General features: G+C 48.4%; 1 protein-coding gene across 2 annotated transcripts in view; it reads right to left on the bottom strand.

Annotated features, from left to right (window-relative positions):
- Positions 1–20,073, bottom strand: part of LOC110505350 (protein ELYS) — a 29,259-nt gene continuing 9,186 nt past the window's right edge. Inside the window, exons 7-36 of one of the 2 annotated variants that reach the window (XM_021584528.3) lie at positions 16,740–16,824; positions 16,034–16,184; positions 15,623–15,755; positions 15,170–15,351; positions 14,526–14,587; positions 14,255–14,383; positions 13,990–14,080; positions 13,625–13,714; positions 13,219–13,359; positions 12,896–13,000; positions 12,588–12,684; positions 12,227–12,350; positions 12,012–12,068; positions 11,635–11,778; positions 10,793–10,983; positions 10,547–10,691; positions 9,029–9,160; positions 8,625–8,772; positions 8,191–8,341; positions 7,961–8,068; positions 7,588–7,747; positions 7,095–7,301; positions 5,910–6,759; positions 5,251–5,356; positions 5,052–5,167; positions 4,566–4,807; positions 2,397–4,461; positions 2,118–2,215; positions 1,738–1,817; positions 1–1,557 (exon numbers count right to left, since the gene is read on the bottom strand). In XM_021584528.3, coding sequence (XP_021440203.3) covers positions 1,362–1,557; positions 1,738–1,817; positions 2,118–2,215; positions 2,397–4,461; positions 4,566–4,807; positions 5,052–5,167; positions 5,251–5,356; positions 5,910–6,759; positions 7,095–7,301; positions 7,588–7,747; positions 7,961–8,068; positions 8,191–8,341; positions 8,625–8,772; positions 9,029–9,160; positions 10,547–10,691; positions 10,793–10,983; positions 11,635–11,778; positions 12,012–12,068; positions 12,227–12,350; positions 12,588–12,684; positions 12,896–13,000; positions 13,219–13,359; positions 13,625–13,714; positions 13,990–14,080; positions 14,255–14,383; positions 14,526–14,587; positions 15,170–15,351; positions 15,623–15,755; positions 16,034–16,184; positions 16,740–16,824 — 6,586 coding nt within the window. In that variant the 3' untranslated portion in view covers positions 1–1,361. Of the gene's footprint in view, positions 1,558–1,737; positions 1,818–2,117; positions 2,216–2,396; positions 4,462–4,565; positions 4,808–5,051; positions 5,168–5,250; positions 5,357–5,909; positions 6,760–7,094; positions 7,302–7,587; positions 7,748–7,960; positions 8,069–8,190; positions 8,342–8,624; positions 8,773–9,028; positions 9,161–10,546; positions 10,692–10,792; positions 10,984–11,634; positions 11,779–12,011; positions 12,069–12,226; positions 12,351–12,587; positions 12,688–12,895; positions 13,001–13,218; positions 13,360–13,624; positions 13,715–13,989; positions 14,081–14,254; positions 14,384–14,525; positions 14,588–15,169; positions 15,352–15,622; positions 15,756–16,033; positions 16,185–16,739; positions 16,825–20,073 lie in introns of both variants that reach the window. The other variant, XM_090220621.1, reaches the window with a different exon arrangement.

Here is a 20,073-nt window from a genome sequence, read left to right as displayed (position 1 = left end):
TTAAATTCAGCTCACTTTTAATGAAATACTTCCGCTTTTACCATATTGTCAAAGTCACTGAAGACATTCTACATTCATCTGAAAATAGCGTTCAGCTGGTCAAATGACCTTAAAAGCAAACAAGCCTCATCACCCCCAGTGGATTCACGGTGCAGGTTATGTACATGTTAGTGATACAGTACATTATAGGAAAATAACCCTAAACAACCCAAATTAGTGTGAATTTATATTTAAAAAAACAGCAAATTAACACTACAAAATTGTCTTTTAAGGCTAACATCGGCAATATGATTATGAGACAAACATTATTGAGAAGCTACAACAGAACCGGCTCTAGCCTGGTTATCTTCCTGCAGATGTACACATTTTGCCCTGCATGATTTACATTAACATTTTAGTCAGTCACTTAATAAACGCTCTTATGCCATATTAATATGACGTCTGAGTAAGTGACAAACTAAATCCATAGGGGGCCCCTTGGAGGTCACAGACCCTGATCACTGTTCCCTGTGTGTCCGATCAGTAATTCAACCATGATTACAAGTTTAGATTGTTAAATTAGTCCAGCAATCTAAACAAATGTAGGTGACATGGGCTAATTAAGTGACAGAAAAAAATGTTGGACAACCACATTTCAAAATTACACCTCGTGTATTGTTCTATTGTAACTCTTAACAGTACGTTGAGACCCCACACTAAGTTGAGACCTCCAATAAAATTGGGCTCGGGGCCCCCTAGCGGCCGCAGGGCCCTAAGCAGTCTCTTAGTGGCTAGGGCCGGCTCTGCACTACAAATAAAATCAGATCATTCACAAGTATTCAACTTTATTCATAACATAGCAAAAGAGACCATTAACATAGCCATCAATTCATATAAATGTACGAGTTTTCCAGAAATAAAAACCAATCACTCTTTTTTTTTTTGTTCAAATATCAGTCTTCCTCCCTGTAAACATTACAATAATTTATATAAAATTATTATATCAATCTCCCAAATTAAATCTGATTATTCATTTAAAAAAATGTTCTCCACTGGTTTGTTTGTCTTCTTAAATATAAAACAGCAGGCTGCAAAAGTTCTTAAAAGAAAGGTGGAGAATAAAATCGCTTCCTAGGAGTAGAGTCCAGTCCACGGGTGCATCTCTATAGTCTAAAGTGGATTCCTCCCCGTCTCCTTTCCTTCATCTGCATTGACATGTATTGGAAATACCCAGTAGGCACCATACTCCCTCCCTCATCCTATTTTTCAGAGCAGTTCAGATGAAGGAAAGGAGATGAAGACACACCCCATGAGTTCTGACTGAGTCTGGAAGACTCCCAAGTTGATGCTGTAGTTTTGTTCAGGGTGAAAATGGCATCCGATCATAGCTTCTTCCGGCGGGTGACTGGTTTGGGGAAGATGCCCTCCAGCACTCGTTTACGTCGGAGGTTCATCCGAGGGGCTTCGTTCTCCTCCACCACCCTACTCCTCCTCCTCGTGGCACGCTCGGCCGGGCTGGGCATGGGAGAGATCAGATCCACCTTGGCTGGGGCAGGGGACGCCGGGGCTGCTTTGGGCCTAAGGGAGAGTTAGGGGGAAAATAAGAGAGGAACAGTCATCTTGTTGTGACTTCTGGAATAAACACAGCCAAAGAAGTGGGGTAGGAGCATTCACATTGCAGATGGTGTGCTATTCTGAGGACAGATAGGGAAAGAAATCGAGAGAAAACACAGAGGGCTGTATGTCAAGAGGACTTACTTGGTTGTTCGTCTCTTGGTTGTTCTGGTTTTAGCAGCCGCCATCTCGATCTCCACCTCCTCTCCTGACGAGTTCTTGTCCTGAGCAACAGGAAGATGCACAAAGCAGAGACCAAGCTTGAAGATGACCAACGGCAACCTGACATGGACCTAATGACCACGTCCCAGTTCCATTTCAACCCCTAGGCTCCTTCTGTGATCACAGCTCTGAGAGAACGGGACAGTTGAGCAAAATATGGCAAAGGCACCACTAATCGTATTGGAGGGCTAGGCAGAGCCACCGTCATCACCGCCATGGAGGCTGTGGAGGAAAATGAAACACGGCCAGTCCTGTGTCTCGTCTAACGGTTAGTTTCAGTCTAAAGGATGTGACCAACTCACCTCGTTAACAGGGCGTGCTGCGCTGGCGTCCGGTCGCCTGGTACGAGTAATGGGAGGCGCAGACACGCCATTCTGACAGGGCGACTCTGCTATCCTACCTGTCACAGACAGAAGGTCATCCCAAACGTAAGAGAGAGCCAAAACATTCATATTCCTCTACAAAGTTTGAGGCCCAGGCCCGGTTACTGTCATGTGCTTTGTGACAACTGCTGATGTAAAAAGGGCTTTATAAAATACATTAGTTTGATTTGATTGTGGTGAAGACGTGGAGCTCCTTACCTCTAGTTCTCCTCCGAGGTGGTGAGTAGATGAATGAGTCCCTGACAGGGCTTCCCTGTTCGGCCTCAGACACCACCATCGGGGGTGGAGAGGGCGCCCACTGACCTTGCGACTTGATACCTCTCCTATTGGCTTGCACCATCTCCGTGACGACCAAGGTCTCACCCACTTCCCGTTTGGCCTCCTCGTCGTGGAGTCTCTTGATGAGGGCGTCGGCCACAGGAGTTCCGGAGTCCACCTCCAGGGGCGTCTCCAACAGGGGCAGGTCCTCCTCCTGGTGGTTCCACAGACGGCTCCTGGTTAGTCGACAGAACGACACGGGGGCGTCTTTTGTGTTCTCAGCAGTGCCTTCGCCCCTCGTCTTCCTAAGGCTGCGGGGAGGGTCCACGGTGAACACTTCCTCTTTCTTTGTGAAGAGGGCGAGGTTCACACCCCTTCGGGTCGACTTGCGGGTCACCCTGCCTGGACTGCTGGTCTGCTTTATGTCCTCTTCAGCATTTGGCTTCTCTTCCTCAGGGACCGCTGGGGTCTTGGTTCCAGTTCGGCTCTTCCTAGCACTGCGTGTAACCGACAGCGCTGACCCCTTGCTGGCTGTTTCATCCATGGCTGTTGGTTCCTCTTCGCCCTCCACCTGGGTGTTCCTGGTCCGCCGAGTTCCCTTCCTCGGAGTGGCCTTCTGTTGGGTGCGCCGTTTGGCCGGGGTGGGCTTGGAGTTGACCACAGCAGCCTCTGTGACGAGGACCGAGACCTCTTCCTCTCCTTTCCTCTCCTCTCTCCGAGGCTCGGGTTCTGGCTGGCGTTCGGTTTTCCGGGCGCTCCGTCGAGGGGTGACGGGAACTCTGGAGTCCTGTCCGTGATGGCCACTCCTGGTGATCCGTCTAGGCGTGGCCGGGACCTGAGAGTCCGTCTCCATCTCAGTCTGTCCTGCCAGCCTCTCGTCACCCACTGACCCAGGTCTCTCTGGCTCCACTGAGGTGAACTTCACTGTCTTCCTCTGCATGGTGACCCAGCACATTGGGGTGGACGGGGCTTTCCTGACCTCCAAGGTTTCAGACACAGACTCAGACTGGATGTTGCGAGGCTTGATGGGCTCCCTCTCCTCCTCACTTGCTGTAGAGAGCTTTGCGGTTTGAGGGGTAACCACATCTCTTATGGCTTCTCCCTGGGCAGGTTCATGGTTGTCTGACTGGATGGGTCCTTTGCTTTCTACCCGAGGCAGAGGTTGGTCTGCAGGGACAGCGACAGGCTCCATCTCTTTCTCAGCATCCAGCTCAACGTCATCAGCCTTCATCTCCTCCTCTTGACTCTGAGCACACGGGACAGTCTCCTCTTCCATGGTCACCTCATCTGTTCCCTTCCTCGCTCTGCTGGGCTGCTCGTTCTCAACCAGGACTGGTGAAGGCTCTTCTGCTTCGGTTGGTTCTGCAGGGATCTCATCTGGCTCTTCTACATTGTCTACTTCAACATCTCCATCTTCAGTTGATCTGGTTGGTTCCGTCCCAGTCAGTTCATCTTCAGCCACCGCCTCAGAGGATTCAGGCAGGATGTCTGTGACTTGAGTAACATTCTCCTCCGACAAAGCCTCAGGTCCATCAGTCTCTGTCTCCGTCCAGCTATTAAAGCTTGCCTCCAAGGTGTCCATCTCAGCCCCCTGTTCCTCCTGGGGATCAGCCTCAGCAAGGGGGATGTCCTGGTCATCTGTGCCCAGGCAGATGACCTCCGGGTCAGCAGCAGGCTTGTCAGACGCTCTCTCTGCGGTCATATGCTCAGTGGGTTCTAGTGGTACCTCCAGTGGTACGGTGTCTGCATTCCCATCCTCAGCCTCCAGCATAAGAGAGAAGCTGCTGTGGGCTTCAGAGAGGGGTACCTCCGGCTCACTGCCTTCCCCCACCTCGGTTTGACCCAGGCGGACTCCGTCTGCCAGGGCCTGCCCCTGCGCCTCCAGCAGCTCCAGAGGAACCAGCAGGGTGGTGGAGGGCTTCAGCTCTGTGTAGCAGACCCCCTCGTCTCCTGCTGCCCCCAGCCTGATCATCACCACCTCCCCGTCCATGTCATCCTCCACCATCTGTAGGGGAAACACACCGAGAGACGCATGAGAACTTTTATAGAGCACAATCTAGTTTAACACCACTTATATGCATGAGTTAGAATTTCACAAGAACGCTTTACCTTTAGGTCTGCCTCTGGGGTGACCAATGAGAGCACGGCTGCGTCCTGCTCCGATAGGTCAGACAGGAACTGGGGGTGTGGCTGTAGGGGCAGGGGGGCTCGCTGCCTCCCGTTCCCCTGCACCTCCTCGATGATCTCCACCTCACTGCCAGAGTCCTCAGAAGGGGCGTCTGACGACGACTCCTCTTCATCCTCCGACGCAGCACTAGAGAGTTCCTCACTGTCGTTCAGGCTCACCACAGCTACAGGGAGGAGGGAAGAGATCCATCAATTGCAGTCACTGATACAGGACAACAAGAAGTAACAAGCTATTCTGAACATTCCACACCATTGGTCGGTATTGGCCCGAGAGGTGCCAACTCCACTGCCGGCCAATCAGAACACATAATCCTTTGTGGTTGTAGCTTGTTCAGTTAGCCTGCATTAGATCTCTGATCGCATGACCTAGGGTCATGGGGTAAAGGTCACGAGCAAGAGGTCACTCACAGTGGGAGTCGGTCCCGGTGGTGTCTGACGAGGCTACAGACTTCTGGGTGGGGAGGGCCGGGGGGGCAGTGATAAGGGCAGGCTCCTCCTCCTCTACCACACCACACACCGGTTCACTGCACAGGGGGGAGAGGTTGAATATCAATGAATAGTTGTAAACACATACACACCCAATGCTGTTGTTGGGATGCATTTTCACCTGTTGAAGGAGGTCCAGTTGTCAGAAGTCTCGAGGATGCACGAGTGGGTCAGGGGTGGAGACAGGCCACTGCCAAATAGGTGGCACTCTACAAACTCGTTCAGATCTACAAGAGGTAGCGAGGGAGGGAGAAGGCACAAGAGAGGGGTTCAACAAGGTCATCGTCATTATGCATAGGTTTAAAATCAACTGCATCGGGATCAGTCGTCTCTGTGTAAAACTCATCTAAGCTTCATATCCGATGCTGTTAGTGGGAAAAGCTGACCGAGCTAAACCTGTGGTTACATCAGAGTGCCCTGCACTGAGCTCCACTCACAGGCCCTCTGCACATTATCAAAGTAAAAATCACTTGAAATGCTTGGGGCCTTGGCTTATACTGTGTGGAAGCTCTAAACTGTGCAAGACTCCCTAAAAGCATTTAACGTTTCTGATCGTCTTGGGTCATTTTTAACCCATCCCTTCAACTGAAAACCTCAACCTTGTGCTGGATGCACGCTCAATTTGGGTGTTCCCTTTGACTCAATACTACTCCTGAGAGAATAATTTAACACACTATATATTCACAAACCAAGCAGGACATGAATGCAATGTTTTTACATTTGGCCGCTGGAGCAGCTGTAAGTTCTTCCTAGCGGAGTCCTCACAAGGGGAACCCTCACCTGTATGTTCCATGTCTTCCACTGGTTCAATCGGTGCAGTGGGTTGTGATTCATCCTCTCCAGTCTCCTCCTCTACCACCATCGCCACCTCTGGCTGCTCTGCAGTCTCCACTGCAGGCTCATGGTTGGGCTTCTCTTTCTGGTCAAGGTTCAGTTCCTCAAACACTTCCGTGTCTGGTGTCAGTTCTACTTCCTGTGCGAGCCTTGGTTCCACTACAATTTCCTCATCCTGTTTAGCCTCAGGCTCTTCTTGTTTGGGGTTGACCTCCGACTCCTGATCTACAGCCACTTCCTCTTGGCTGTTGACGGTTTCTTCCTTTACTTCCTGGTCTTCTTCCTGCCCTTCCTCCACAGACTGGGGGAGAGTTGGCTCATTGGCTGTTGCAGGCTGCACTTCCACCTGTGGTGGCTGGACTTCTGGTACTGCTGGAGTTTTGAGGTTAACCACCACTTCCTCTTCATCTACGACTTCATTGGCTGGCTGTTTAAGCGCCTCCTCCCTCTCCAGGTCTTCAGGGAGAGGTGCATCATGGAACTCAAGGGTGGTGTCTATTGATAGGACAGAGGCCTGGCTCGTTTCCAGGCCCAGGCTGAGTCGTCCTGGCAACGTGGTTACCACAACGACCTCTTGGCAAGAGGAGCCGCTCTCAGACTCTCCTTTCTCTGGTGAGGGCTCGGGGACCGGTGGTGGCAGGAACTGCACATGTGTCACCTTCACCTCATCCTCCTCTAACTCTTCATCATCCTCCTCATCAGCAGCAGCTGCAGGGTGTGATGTCCAGGCCATCAGTCCAGCCTTGGGCAGTGGGGAGCCTCTGGTCAGCAAACTCATTTCATTCTCTGTTGCGATCTGCACAAAATAACATAAATCATTAACACACACAAGGGATACGTTTCTGAACGGTCCATGTTTGTTTACAAGAAGAAATCTCAATATTCTAGGTGCAGCATGTAGCCTAGTGGTTAGAGTGTTGGGCCGTTAACCGAAAGGTTGCTAGATCGAATCCGAGCTGACAAGGTAAAAATCTGTCATTCCACCCCTGAACCAGGCAGTTAACCCTCTGTTACTAGGCCGTCATTGTAAATAAGAATTTGTTCTTAACTGACTTGTCTAGTTAAATAAGGTTAAATAATTTTTTTAAATTAAATGTTGCTAAATGAGGCCCAGTGGTCCGGGGGTCTTACCCCATTGCTCCAGCGGAGGGGGTCTTTCTCTGGCATGGCCGTTTCCTTGATGAAGGTGATGCGGCTCTCCTTGGGGCGCGGCGGGGGGGTGACAGATCGCCCAGGGGAGGTAGTGGGGGTGGCCATGGGCCGCAAGCTGCTCCTCAGGATGGATTGGGGGGTGAAGGCCGAGAACACGGGGCCGGATGCCGCCAGCGCTCGCGCTCGCTACGGAAAGAGAACACAACCATGCAGAAAGTGGCGTTCAAACACAAAATGGAGGAAACGTTACAATGGTATCTGACTGCAGCAGGCTCATGTCTCAGGCACAGTGGTATCCCAGACCATGAGACTTCTAGTTAGAGTTCATTTCCAACCTAGCTTTAAAATCCTATCAAATTAGGGAGTCGGGTCACCCCCGTGCCAGTGAGCCTCAACAGCGCCTTGGAATGGATGTGAGAGCCCATGTGACAGTGGTGACGGTCGACGCCCTTCCCCTTGGTCGGTGTCTCACCTTGACCACCTGTGGGGTCTGCAGCAGACTAAGCTCTGGGGCCTTGTTGATGCTTTTTGGGGGGTTCCAGGAGGTGGCCGACCTGGGGGGCGTCAGCAGTGGCCGTGAGCTCTCCGGGGGAGTGGTCTGAGGGGAGGGGTGCACCACCAGTTCTAGCAGCCTGGGGGCAGGAAGAGGAAGTTAAGAAAGCATGTCAGATGTGTCAAAACCATCACGTCAAAGCCCTCTATACAATAGAGCTTCTTCCATACAAGCACACACTTGAGAAACATATACATAACGAGAACTTCCACCCACATCTCCCATTGACATCAATGTACGATTTATTACATGCAAAAATGTCAAGTTTGGAGTTTGGCCCCCTGTGTCGTACCTGGACTTCCTCTTGGAGGTCATGGTGATAGGCATGCCCACGAAGGCCTCGGGCAGATCCCGGGAGGGGAACAGGGGGCTGGGGCACAGTGCCTCTGCTGCACTGGGGCTGGGTAGTGTGGAGAGTGGACAATCATTCAATGAACAGAGATACAAAGCCACTTACCATTCACATCTTAGAGCCAAACTAAAAGATAGGGTTGGGTTTGGGACAGGAACGAGCGGTCTCACCTCTTGAATGGCGAGGACTGGGGCGTGGCGTTCCCTCCCACCCACACCTCCTCGATCTTCGACAGGACATTGTTGATGAACGCTGCTCTGGTCAGCACGTTCTCATTGGCCGACCGTTTGGCGATGGTCGACAGGGGCTGTGGTCGCGACACTTCGGAAGAACACACGAGAAAGTCAAGGGTCACGCAAAAAACATGCAACACATCCGTTTTATACAAAAGGAATCAATGCATCCAAAACAGAGGCTGACGGTCATAGTTGGTTCCACAGAATAGAACGCTGTGACAAACACACTTGTTCCAATTCACATGATGGTTGAATCCGAACAGAAGTACCACCAACATCCAAGTCAAGCATATTCTTGTCCGTTGAACACCGAAAGTGTGTGTACAGAGTAGTTAATGAGAAGCTAGAAGTTGGGTGAGATCCCGTACCCTCTCTGAGGATGGTGGCAGGGTGGTGGTACGGCTTAGACCTCTCAGTGGCCAGCTTCCTCTGGACCCGAGGGAGAACTTTCCCGTACTGGTCCAGGATAGAGTTCCTCGTGTGGGTTCTCTCCTTCAACTTGGGATCCCTCTCATTCTGGAGAACCGATATATGAACGGAACGGAAACATTTATGGAAACATACAGAAACACCGCACAATAAGGCATACCGCCGTCTCAACACAACCGGAACCCATGTTGGGGCTCCTTGATTGACTCATTTCTAACACTTGTATTGTTCTCATTCCAACTTTTTTTTTTTTACAGCATTTCTAGTTGTATGTTTGAGCATGATGAAGTGTATTAATGAGTCAGACTTACTTGAAGTTTATTCAATGTAAATGTGTACGTACCACCGTGTTCATCTTGAGGGTGTGGTTGAGCTGCAGGGCGGGGACGTAGTTGGCCTGCTGCAGGTAGTGCACCATCAGAAGCTCCCTGTTCTGGAGACCCCCTGTACCCTGTAGGAACCTCTCCAAGCACTCCTACACACACACACACACACAACCTTCAAGGACAGGATTGGCACAACGTCTGAACACAATAACTGTCTTCTTAAATTTTTTAATGATGAGCATTCAGCTAGCAACGCCAGAGTTCTGGGTTTGATTCGCACTGAGGCCACCAATACCAAAATGTATGCACTCACTGTTGCAAGTCACTTTGGATACAAACGTCCACTAAATGGCATAATATATTGCATTATATATTTAGAAAATATACACTGAACAAAAATATAAATGCAACATGTAAAAGTGTTGGCTCCCTGTTTCATGAGCTGAAATGAAAGATAATCCATCCACCTGACAGGTGTGGCATATCAAGAAGCTGATTAAACAGCATGATCATTACACAGGTGCACCTTGTGCTGGGGACAATAAAAGCCCTCTAAAATGTACGGTTGTGTCAAGCACCACAATGCGAAAGATGTCTGTAGTTTTTAGGGAGCATGCAATTGGCATGATGACTGCAGGAATGTCCACCAAAGCTGTTGCCAGAAAATGTAATGTAAATTTCTCTACCATAAGCTGCCTCCAAAGTCGATTCAGAAAATTTGTCAGCACGTCCAACCTGGCCTTACAACAGCAGACCATGTGTAAGGCGTTGTGTGAGCGAGCGGTTTGATTGTCCATAGCTTATGACTGCCCATACCATAACCCCACCTCCACCATGGGGCACTCTGTTTACAACGTTGTAAACAGAGTGCCCCATGGTGGAGGTGGGGTTATGGTATGGGCAGTCATAAGCTATGGACAATGAACACAATTGATCTTGAGGCCCATTGTCGTGCCACTCATTCGCCGCCATCACCTCATGTTTCAGCATGATAATGCACAGCCCCATGTCACAAGGATCTGTACCAAAATCGAGGAAGCTGAAAATGTCCCAGTTCTTCCATGGCCTGCATACTCACCAGACATGTCTGGAATGTGGAATGTTTGGAATGCTCTGGGTCGACAGCATGTTCCAGTTCCCGTCAATATCCAGCAATTTCGCAGTCATTAAAAATGAGTGGGACAACATTCCACAGGTCACAATCAACAGCCTGAACAACTTAACGTGACGGAGATGTCGCGCTACATGAGGCAAATGCTGGTCACATCAGATACTGACTGGTTTTCTGATCCACGCAACTACTTTTTTTTTTAAGGTATCTGTGACCAACAGAAGCATATCTGTATTCCCAGTCATGTGAAATCCATAGATTAGGGCCTAATGAATTTATTTCAATTGTCTGATTTCCTTACATGAACTGTAACTCAGTAAAATCGTAGAAATGGTTGCATTTACATTTTTTGTTCAGTATAATTTAGCTTCCTGGTTTCAGCCACCCTGTCAGAAAGGAAACCCGGGGGAACATGGCATCGTACCTGTTCAGCGAGGCCCAGGGGCAGTTTGAGCAGCTCCTTCATGAGACCCAGCTCCTGACAGGTCTCATAGAGGAACCGTAACAATTCCTCTGCGTTCAGACGGTTGGAGTGCTGCCTCAGCAAGGCCAACGCCTCCACCAGACACCTACACACATGGAGGGGAGGAGGAGAGATTACACACACGTTTATGTTATCAAAACTCAACGCAATCACTGTTGGCAAGGATGCCAGGAAACACACCCCCACCTGTTGTGTAGCAACACGGAGAGGCAGAGTTGGGCCTGAGCAGTGGAGGAGAGAGGGGGCTTCATGACGTGGAGGTAGCGTAGGGCGACTCCGTGTTGCCCCTGGCACATTAGAGCCTGCAGGACGTGGCCGTGCTGCCAGCCCCACAGGGACGGGGAGGTGGCCGGATGCAGGAGAAGCTCCAGGGAGTTCTGGAAGGGTCAAAGGGGACAAATGGAGGACTGTTTAGGCACTAGCAACTATCTACCAACTAATCTTTCTAGAAAATATAACAGTATACGCCAAGGGTACAAAACATTAAGACTACCTGCCCTTTCAATGACATGTACCGACCAGGTGAAAGACATGATTCCTTATTTATCTCCCTTATTAAATCCCCTTCAAATCAGACTAGATGAAGGGGAGGAGACGGGTTAAATACGGATGTTTAAGCCTTGAGAGATGGATTGTGCATGTGTGCCATTCAGAGGATGAACAGGCAAGACAGAAGACGGGTAAGTAGGTGCCAGGCACACCGGTTTGTTTTAAGTCCTGTAACGCTGCTGGGTTTTCCACACTCAACAGTTTCCCTGTGTGTATCAAGAATGGTCCACCACCCAAAGGACATCCAGCCAACTTGACACAACTGTGGGAGGCATTGGAGTCAACATAAGCCAGCATCCCTGTGGAACACTTTCGACACCTTGCCCCGACAAATTGAGGCTGTTCTGAGGGCAAAAAGGGGAGGGAGGAGGGTCCAACTCAATATTCGGAAGGTGTTCCTAATGTTTGGTTTACTCTGTGTACATGACAAATTCCAAATGGGAGTGTATGACAATGCTCATCAATTGTTGTGTGTGTACCTGGTGGTCGTGGTGGTCCAGCAGCCAGAGGCCCTGCACCAGCTTGACCAGACCGATGGGGATTGCGAAGGCATTGGGGAAGGACTCCACAGACGCCCCGCTCTTGTTAGAGAAGTACATCACATCCAGCAGCAGGTAGATCACCTGGGGGAGGGGGTTAAGGCTCAAACACACAGAAGGGGGAGATGTCGTGTCTCACTGTTCGGTGTGTGCGCGTGCGTGCATGTGTGGTGATTCTAGCACCTGGACTAGAATGTCCAGTTGCTAGAATGTGGGTTAGGAGTGTAAGGACTGGACAAATCAAATTAAACCAACTCCCGGAAATGAATATGTGGTCAAATGAGATGGACGGCGGGAAACAGAGGAGATCAGGATACGATGGCGTGCTTAGCAGTCTCATCAATGTTTTCCAGGAGGTAAATATCAAGCAGGCCCTGTGGACAGCAGAGAGAAGATGATCAACACAACCTTTTGTCGTCCCATTTCCACATCAGAATGTCACTTCCATGGCATCAGTCAAAGCGTCGGCTCAAGGTGGGATTGTGATCATTTTTGGGCTGTGAGTGAGTATGCCTGGTTACCAAACGCTTACGTGTAGCGTAGGGGGCGGATACTGTCCCGTCCCACCCTCGTCCCGTTTCCACAGGTCAACCAAACGAGCCCCGCATTGGGCGACCAGGCCGTCAATCATCAGGCAATCGGCACACCACTTCCCCCTGAGCAGACGCAGGTGGTTAATTCAGAAGAGTTTTCCAGAACAGTCTATTTTGCAGTATTGCTTAGAACAGACCGTTGACACTAATATCACAGACAAAATTATCTTCATATTCAAATATTACTGTACATAACAAAATAACTGAAGTTAAACTCCTCCGGTCTTGGGTCGAGGTGTTTTACTGTTAGTTCTGAACCAGGTCTTTGCAGGTAAACGGCCTGATGTGAACAGCACTCACTTGGACAGTTGCTGCAGCTCCTCTCTGCGGAGGGTGTAGTAGTTCTGGATAACTGAGTAGCTGTAGAACGGCCTGGAGATCTGCACAGCGTCCTCATCTGGTTTGGAGGGGGGATTTACCACTATTATACATCTGTTACCAGTGGACATCTCTAGGGCTGCAACCAAAACGGTGTCCTATAACCTATGAAGGCCACTACTTTTGGTGTACATGATGAAAGTGGTCTAGTCTCCAAAAAAAGGGTTCACTGGAATATGGTCTGACCTCAACACGACAGATGTTTGAATTGATTCAGCACACAGTCTTACCAGAGCCCTCAGGCAGGAGACCGGTCCGACAGAACCATAGGACCACCCGTGCGTACTGGGAGATGAGGCTGGACACCAGGTTCTTATCGAGGAGTCCCAGCAAACCTGTACACAGAAAATCCCTATGATGCCCAACTCTGACACCTCATGATGTGTGAATGCGTTGAGGAGTGGAGGCCACAGACACATGCACTTGTGTGCCTCAGTCTCTCCCTCTCGAAATGTTGCTGCTCCGCTTGGTCAACGGGCAGCGCGTCAATGCACCCGCCCAGCTTCCCATTGAAATTAATTTGCCCCCTACAACAATGCCCCTCAGGCTTTACCTCTCTGAGTGAGTTCCTGTGCCTCGCTGAGCAGACAGTGGAAGATGGTGCTCAGGTTCCCCAGTAGTCTCTGGCTGTGCTGCAGCAGCTGGAGGGTCTGGGGGTCCGTGAAGTTAGACGAGCTGTCAAACAGGGGCGCACCTGGGCAAAGAAACGCATTTAGGAAAGACGGAAGTCAGAAAACACATCCCAAATCTGCTGCGCCAAGAAAAGATTGGAAATCCATAAATGCTTCTAGAATTATTTTCTTTTTTTTAAGTATCTAAAACACAGCCACAAGTTGCTACAGTTACCAAGAAAATACACAGCTGCAAGTATTAAATAATCTAATGTAAAGCAGTTCCACAAGAGCTGTGCTGACAGCCAGTGTCATACACTGTAGCAGGGAATGAAAAAACAAACTCACATATGCCGTCCAGCTCTTCCTTGGTGAGAACCACCTTGTCCCAGGCCCACTCCAGAATGTAGCGCAGGTTCACCGCAGAGCCTGGTTGCTCTGTTAAAGGCCAACAATGTTACTTTAGAGAAATCCAATCTAGGTGTACATCTCAATAAACTAAACGGGCTCCCTCTCCATCTGCACGGATGTGAGTGAACTGGGCTTGGCGAGCAAATTCTGGGCCGGCTTCCACCCTTATTGTTTTCACCTGTCCTGTGTCTATCGATCAGTGTATATGTAGTAGAGGAGATGAGGAAAGGAGGCCACCGTGCAGTAATGAGACGCAGCCAGGGTTGATCTAACTAACAGTGTGTCGGTGTGTGTTGTCTCACCTTCAGCGGTCCACTGTTTGATACAGCCAGTGATCAGACCCAGGGAGCTGGTCTCTACCGCCGTGGACAAGATGGCGTCCAACTGCTCCTCCTGAGCAGAGAGAGGGAGAGAGTTTGGCCCATTTACAAAACAACCTTCACCGCAGAGCTTTATCCATGACCTCGCAATACATCCATGTGGAATTACATAGTTCCTAAACTTTTAGGCGCTAGAAAGTTGGTCGAACAAACAGGAGCGACCTGTGAAAAGAGGCGGTGTCTGTACCTGAGAGAGGCTGGAGGGCTGCACGTCGGCCAGGCGAGAGGAGAGCAGGCCGGACATCAGGCAGCGCGAGTAGCCGTTTGAGATGACTTCACTGGAGCAGGAAGCAGCCTTCCTCAGGAAGCTCAGAGTCTGAGACAGGAATCGCATTAACTGTTTTTGCTAAGATAAAATGCTACTGTACGGACTACGGATGACAATAGGATGTGTAGCCAATTGTGTTGTGACACCCGATTATAACATCCACTGTGCCTGACAACTAGGGTTAACTCACCTCTTTCTGATAGCCAGAGCAAGTTAGGTGCACGAGGCCAGTGTTGAGCAAACAGGTTGCATCTGTTCCAAGGGAAAAAAACTACTTAGCATGTTAAAGACACTTACAAAACTGATCTCAATGGCTCCAAAGAGCTACATGTATTTCCAATTACCCTGTGCAACCAATGTCTCTGAACATAGTCCTCTTCTCAACTGAAGCCTTTTCCTTTATAAAACCTTTTACTGTGAGGGTGTTTAAAGCAGGGGTCGGCAACAAGCGGCCCAAAACCTTCCAACAAGTGATTGGTTTTGGCCTCCCGCAAAAGCTCTTGTGTAGGATTTTCATTTTTCGGTAATAATTTAATTTTTTTTTAAAAAAAGACTAAAACCACCAGGAATCAAACAAAAAAATGGTTTAACAAGTCTGTTTGCAAGAATTCCCACAATATAAAAATGTAATCAAGGTGTGAAATTGTGTAAAAATACAAAATCAATCTATTTTTTGGGTTTAGTTTTAGTCAATTTGCAGTGTTCATATTATTATAATTATGTTCCGTCCCCCCCGATGATCCGCTCCAACAAAATCAGCCCTGAATCTAGTTGCCTACCCCTGGTCTAAAGGCTCTTGCAGCGTGTGGGTATTTATGTGTGTGTGTAACTTGCCAAAGTTGTATGTGGTGGGTTTGAAGAACTGTTCTGGCGGGGGGCTGGTGTAGGGCAGGCCACGGCTCAGGCTGCGCTCGTGCACCAGGATGTCCAGCAGGGGGCAGGGCGACGTCATCTCCACCACCGTGTCCAAAGACCACACGGCAAGGTAGGGACAGCTGCGCAGAGACTCCCCCGTTCTGACACACACACACACAAACTCAACCATTGCTGATTTGAAAATAATTTGACATTGACATCAAACAACGTAGACTTGTTTGTAAAAATCTAATCTAGAATATATGTGAAAATACATGCAGAAAACTTAAGTGAGATAACTAATAACAAATAATCTGATTCTTAAACGCCTGGCATTATGAGCAGTTGGGCACAACACGAAATTTGAGGCGGCAACCGTGGTCACATTTACATATGGACTGTTGATGGGATATTTCGATGGCAGAATGCTACCTTAGAGAGTCGGGCATCTGTGCGTGGTACCATCGGTTTATGTCAAAGACGCCGATGTAGGTGGAGGGGTTGCCCTGTCCATAAGCCTTCACCTGCCAGCTGAAGATGGACACGCTGGTGTCTGGAGATGCAACTAACGAGGAGAGAAGGAAGCCTTAGGACCAGCAGAGACCACAATGAAAAAGCAAACAACCACATTTGTTCGTTTCCCCCTTAGGGTCAGATTCATTAGTGCACACCGTAGAAAATTGTTACGCAACAGACAAGTTCAGGTCTCCGTTTGGTGTCTAGTAAGTCAATACCACCCAGGTAGGTTACTGAGAAAGAGTATTTTCTGGTAAATAAGACACCAATCTAATCCTAAACAGAAAGAGATGGGATGAGTTGAGATAAAAATGAAGGCAGGGGTACCTTCATTCATACTCTCGTCTCGGTCTGGGTGGTGTCGGAACTTCTCAATGGTCTGGCAGCTGAGCAGGCGGGTGTTGGTGGTCTGAGCCCTGAGGGGGAAGGCGGTGCTGCTCAGCTCCTGACTGTACCGCTCCTCACAGTACTCCAGACCCTAGGAGGAGGGAGGGAGAGGTAATGATGGAACGTTTAAAAGGTCTCAACGCAGTGTATTTTAATATGTCCAAGTAAAATAGAAGTATGGTTGTGATTGGGAATAACAGGTGACTAAATTAAATCTTTAGGACTGAGAAAGCTCCAGAGAGACTTTGAAACCGTCAAGCTTTTGGGCTTTAAAAGCATGTTACCAGGCCAAATACTTGACCCAAAGCATTCGGGTGACAGCCCACACGGAGTCTTTCCCAAACAAAGGGGGCATTGAACAGAAGTTGGACCCGGCGCGATCCGCGGGAATAGCTCCTTATTTCATTTAGAAAGAATAAGATCCTTGAGGTGAACCATTCTGTATCCATTGGGGGCTCGAAAGAGACCAGAACAGATGGGCCATTTACCAATTACACAGAATAGATCAAGACAATAAGGCTGTGTTTACACAGGCAGCCCAATTCTGATCGTTTCCCTGTAATAGGGATAAATAACAAACTTGGGCTGCTTAAATAAACTAAGGTAGCTAAGTAAAAACCTAGAAGACGGTTGATATTACGGTTACCTCATAGAATATCTTCCCTGAGGCCAGACACTTCCTCTCACTGAAGGCCAGCTGGAGCAGGTGGAGGCTGACCCCGTCCGCCTCACTAGAGAGAGAGAAACAAAATGTAAAAAAAAACATGAAAATAAAACAATTTGCGTAATTTCTCCAAATCTGAAACCCTTATTCAAGGTTTCAAAGACCTCGGATGAGAATAGACGACCCGTCCTGTTGGGGGAGGACGCAGAGTGCTGTGGGTTGGCAGCGCACAACATTGCTGCCTGCCATAAAACAAGGGACAGTGTCTGACAGACCAAACAACCGGTCCTTGTTATTTTTTTTAAATCATAATTTTTTAAAATATATTTTACCCCCTTTTTCTCCCCAATTCCGTGGTATCCAATTGGTAGTAGTTACAGTCTTGTCTCATCGCTGCAACTCCCGTACGGACTCGGGAGAGGCGAAGGTCGAGAGCCATGCTTCCTCCGAAACACAACCCAACCAAGCCGCACTGCTTCTTGACACAATGCACATTCAACCCGGAAGCCAGCCGCACCAATGTGTCGGAGGAAACAACGTGCACCTGGCGACCTGGTCAGCGTGCACTGCGCCCGGCAGGAGTCGCTAGTGCGCGATGAGACAAGGATATCCCTGCAGCCAAACCCTCCCCAACCCGGCCGAAGCTGGGCCAATTGTGCACCGCCCAATGGGCCTCCCGGTCGCGGCCGGCTGCGACAGAGCCTGGGCTCGAACCCAGAATCTCTAGTGGCACAGAGATTAGACCACTGCGCAACCTGGGAGGCCTATAACATTGTTATTTTGACCCTGGATTATTACTGTTACTATTGTCCCGTTGATAATATTGATGATTATCAATATTAGAATTGTGTTAATATTGTAAATTAGTACGCTTTGGCAATATGTACACTACTGTTCAAAAGTTTGGGGTCACTTAGAAATGTCCTTGTTTTTTAAAGAGAATCACATTTTTTGGTCCATTAAAATAACATAAAATGTATCAAAAATACAGTGTAGACATTGTTAATGTTGTAAAATATTATTGTTGCTGGAAACAGCAGATTTTTTAAATGGAATATCTACATAGTGGGCCTCAGATAATGGGCCTCTGTACGCCTATGTAGATATTCCATTAAATATCAGCTGTTTCCATCTACAAAAGTCACTTAATGTATGTCTGATCAATTTGATGTTATTTTAAATGGACAAAAAAAACATGGTTCTCTTTCAAAAACAGGGGACATTTCTAAGTGACCCCAACCTTTTGAATGGTAGTGTACATTTTATGTAATGCCAATAAAGCAAATTGAGAGAGAGGGTGTATTAAAAAGGCAGCAAATACACCATGTCATGTATTCGCAAGAGGTGGTTAATACTGCATGGGTATTAATGCAAAAATAAAGGCAAATCCTGAGTTGAACAGTGTGATGTGACCGCAGTGTACCACGGCTGCATTTGCATACAAGCTGTGAAATGCCGAGCTTCCACTATACTGCTTCAACTGATCTAGTCCTCTCAGACGTGAACACCAAAGGGGCTGGGAACCCACATTTTTTATTATTGTTATTTCACCTTTATTTAAAAAAAGGTAGGCCAGTTGAGAACAAGTTCTCATTTAAAACTGTGACCTGGCCAAGATAAAGGAAAGCAGTGTGACACAAACACAGAGTTACACATGGAATGAACAAACGTACAGTCCATAACACAATAGGAAAAAATCTATATACATTGTGTGCAAATGAGGTAAGATTAGGGAGGTGAGGCAATAAATAGGCCGTAGTGGCGAAGTAATTACAATTTAGCAAATAACAATGGAGTGAGATGTGCAGAAGATGAACGTGCAAGTAGAGATGCTGGGGTGCAAAGGAGCAAAAAAATAAATAAATAATAATAATAATAATAATAATAATAATATGGGGATGAGGTAGTTAGATGGGCTATTTATAGATGGGCTATGTACAGGTGCAATGATCTGTGAGCTGCTCTGACAGCTGGTGCTTAAAGCTAGTGAGGGAGATATGAGTCTCCAGCTTCAGTGATTTTTGCAATTTGTTCCAGGCATTGGCAGCAGAGAACTGGAAGGAAAGGTGGCCAAAGGAGGCTTTGGGGGTGACTAGTGAAATATACCTGGAGCGCGTGCTACGGTGGGTGCTGCTATGGTGACCAGTGAGCTGAGAAAAGGCGGGGCTTTATCTAGCAAAGACTTATAGATGACCTGGAGCCAGTGGGTTTGGTGACGAATATGAAGCGAGGGCCAGCCAACAGGTCGTATATGGGGCTTTGGTGATAAAACGGATGGCACTGTGATAGACTGCATCCAATTTGCTGAGTAGAATGTTAGAGGCCATTTTGTAAATGACATCGCCAAAGTCAAGGATTTGGTAGGATAGTACGTTTTACGAGGGTATGTTTGACAGCATAAGTGAAGGATGCTTTGTTGCGAAATAGGAAGCCGATTCTAGATTACATTTTTGGATTGGAGATGTTTAATGTGAGTCTGGAAGGAGAGTTTACAGTCTAACCAGACACCTAGGATTTGTAGTTGTCCACATATTCTAAGTCAGAAATGTCCAGAGTAGTGATGCTGGACGGGCAGGCAGGTGCGGGCAGCGATCAGTTGAAGAGCATGCATTTAGTTTTACTTGCATTTAAGAGCAGTTGGAGGCCCCTGAAGGAGAGTTGTATTGCATTGAAGCTCGTCTGGAGGTTAGATAACATAGTGTCCAAAGAAGGGCCAGAAGTATACAGAATGGTGTCGTCTGCGTAGAGGTGGATCAGAGAATCACCAGCAGCAAGAGCAACATCATTGACATATACAAAGAAAAGAGTTGGCCCGAGACTTGAACCCTGTGGCCCCCCCATAGAGACTGCCAGAGGTCTGTACAACAGGCCCTCCGATTTGACACACTGAACTCTATCTGAGAAGTAGCTGGTGAACGAGGCGAGGCAGTCATTTGAGAAACCAAGGCTGTTGAGTCTGCCGATAAGAGTGTGGTGATTGACAGAGTCGAAAGCCTTGGCCAGGTCGATGAATACGGCTGCACAGTACTGTCTTTTGTCGATGGCGGTTATGATATCGATTAGGACCTTGAGCGTGGCTGAGGTGCACCCATGACCAGCTCGGAAAACAGATTGCATAGCGGAGAAGGTACGGTGGGATTTGAAATGGTCGGTGATTTGTTTGTTAACTTGCCGTTCGAAGACCTTAGAAAGGCAGGGTAGGATAGTTATAGGTCTGTAACAGTTTGGGTCTAAAGTGTCTCCCCCTTTGAAGAGGGGGATGACTGCGGCTGCTTTCCAATCTTTGGAGATCTCAGATGATACGAAAGAGGTTAAA

This window comes from Oncorhynchus mykiss, chromosome 25 (genome assembly GCF_057628025.1).
Source record: "Oncorhynchus mykiss isolate SJ-2025 chromosome 25, ASM5762802v1, whole genome shotgun sequence".
Lineage (NCBI taxonomy): Eukaryota > Metazoa > Chordata > Actinopteri > Salmoniformes > Salmonidae > Oncorhynchus > Oncorhynchus mykiss.
This window is presented reverse-complemented; position numbering and strand designations above follow the sequence as displayed.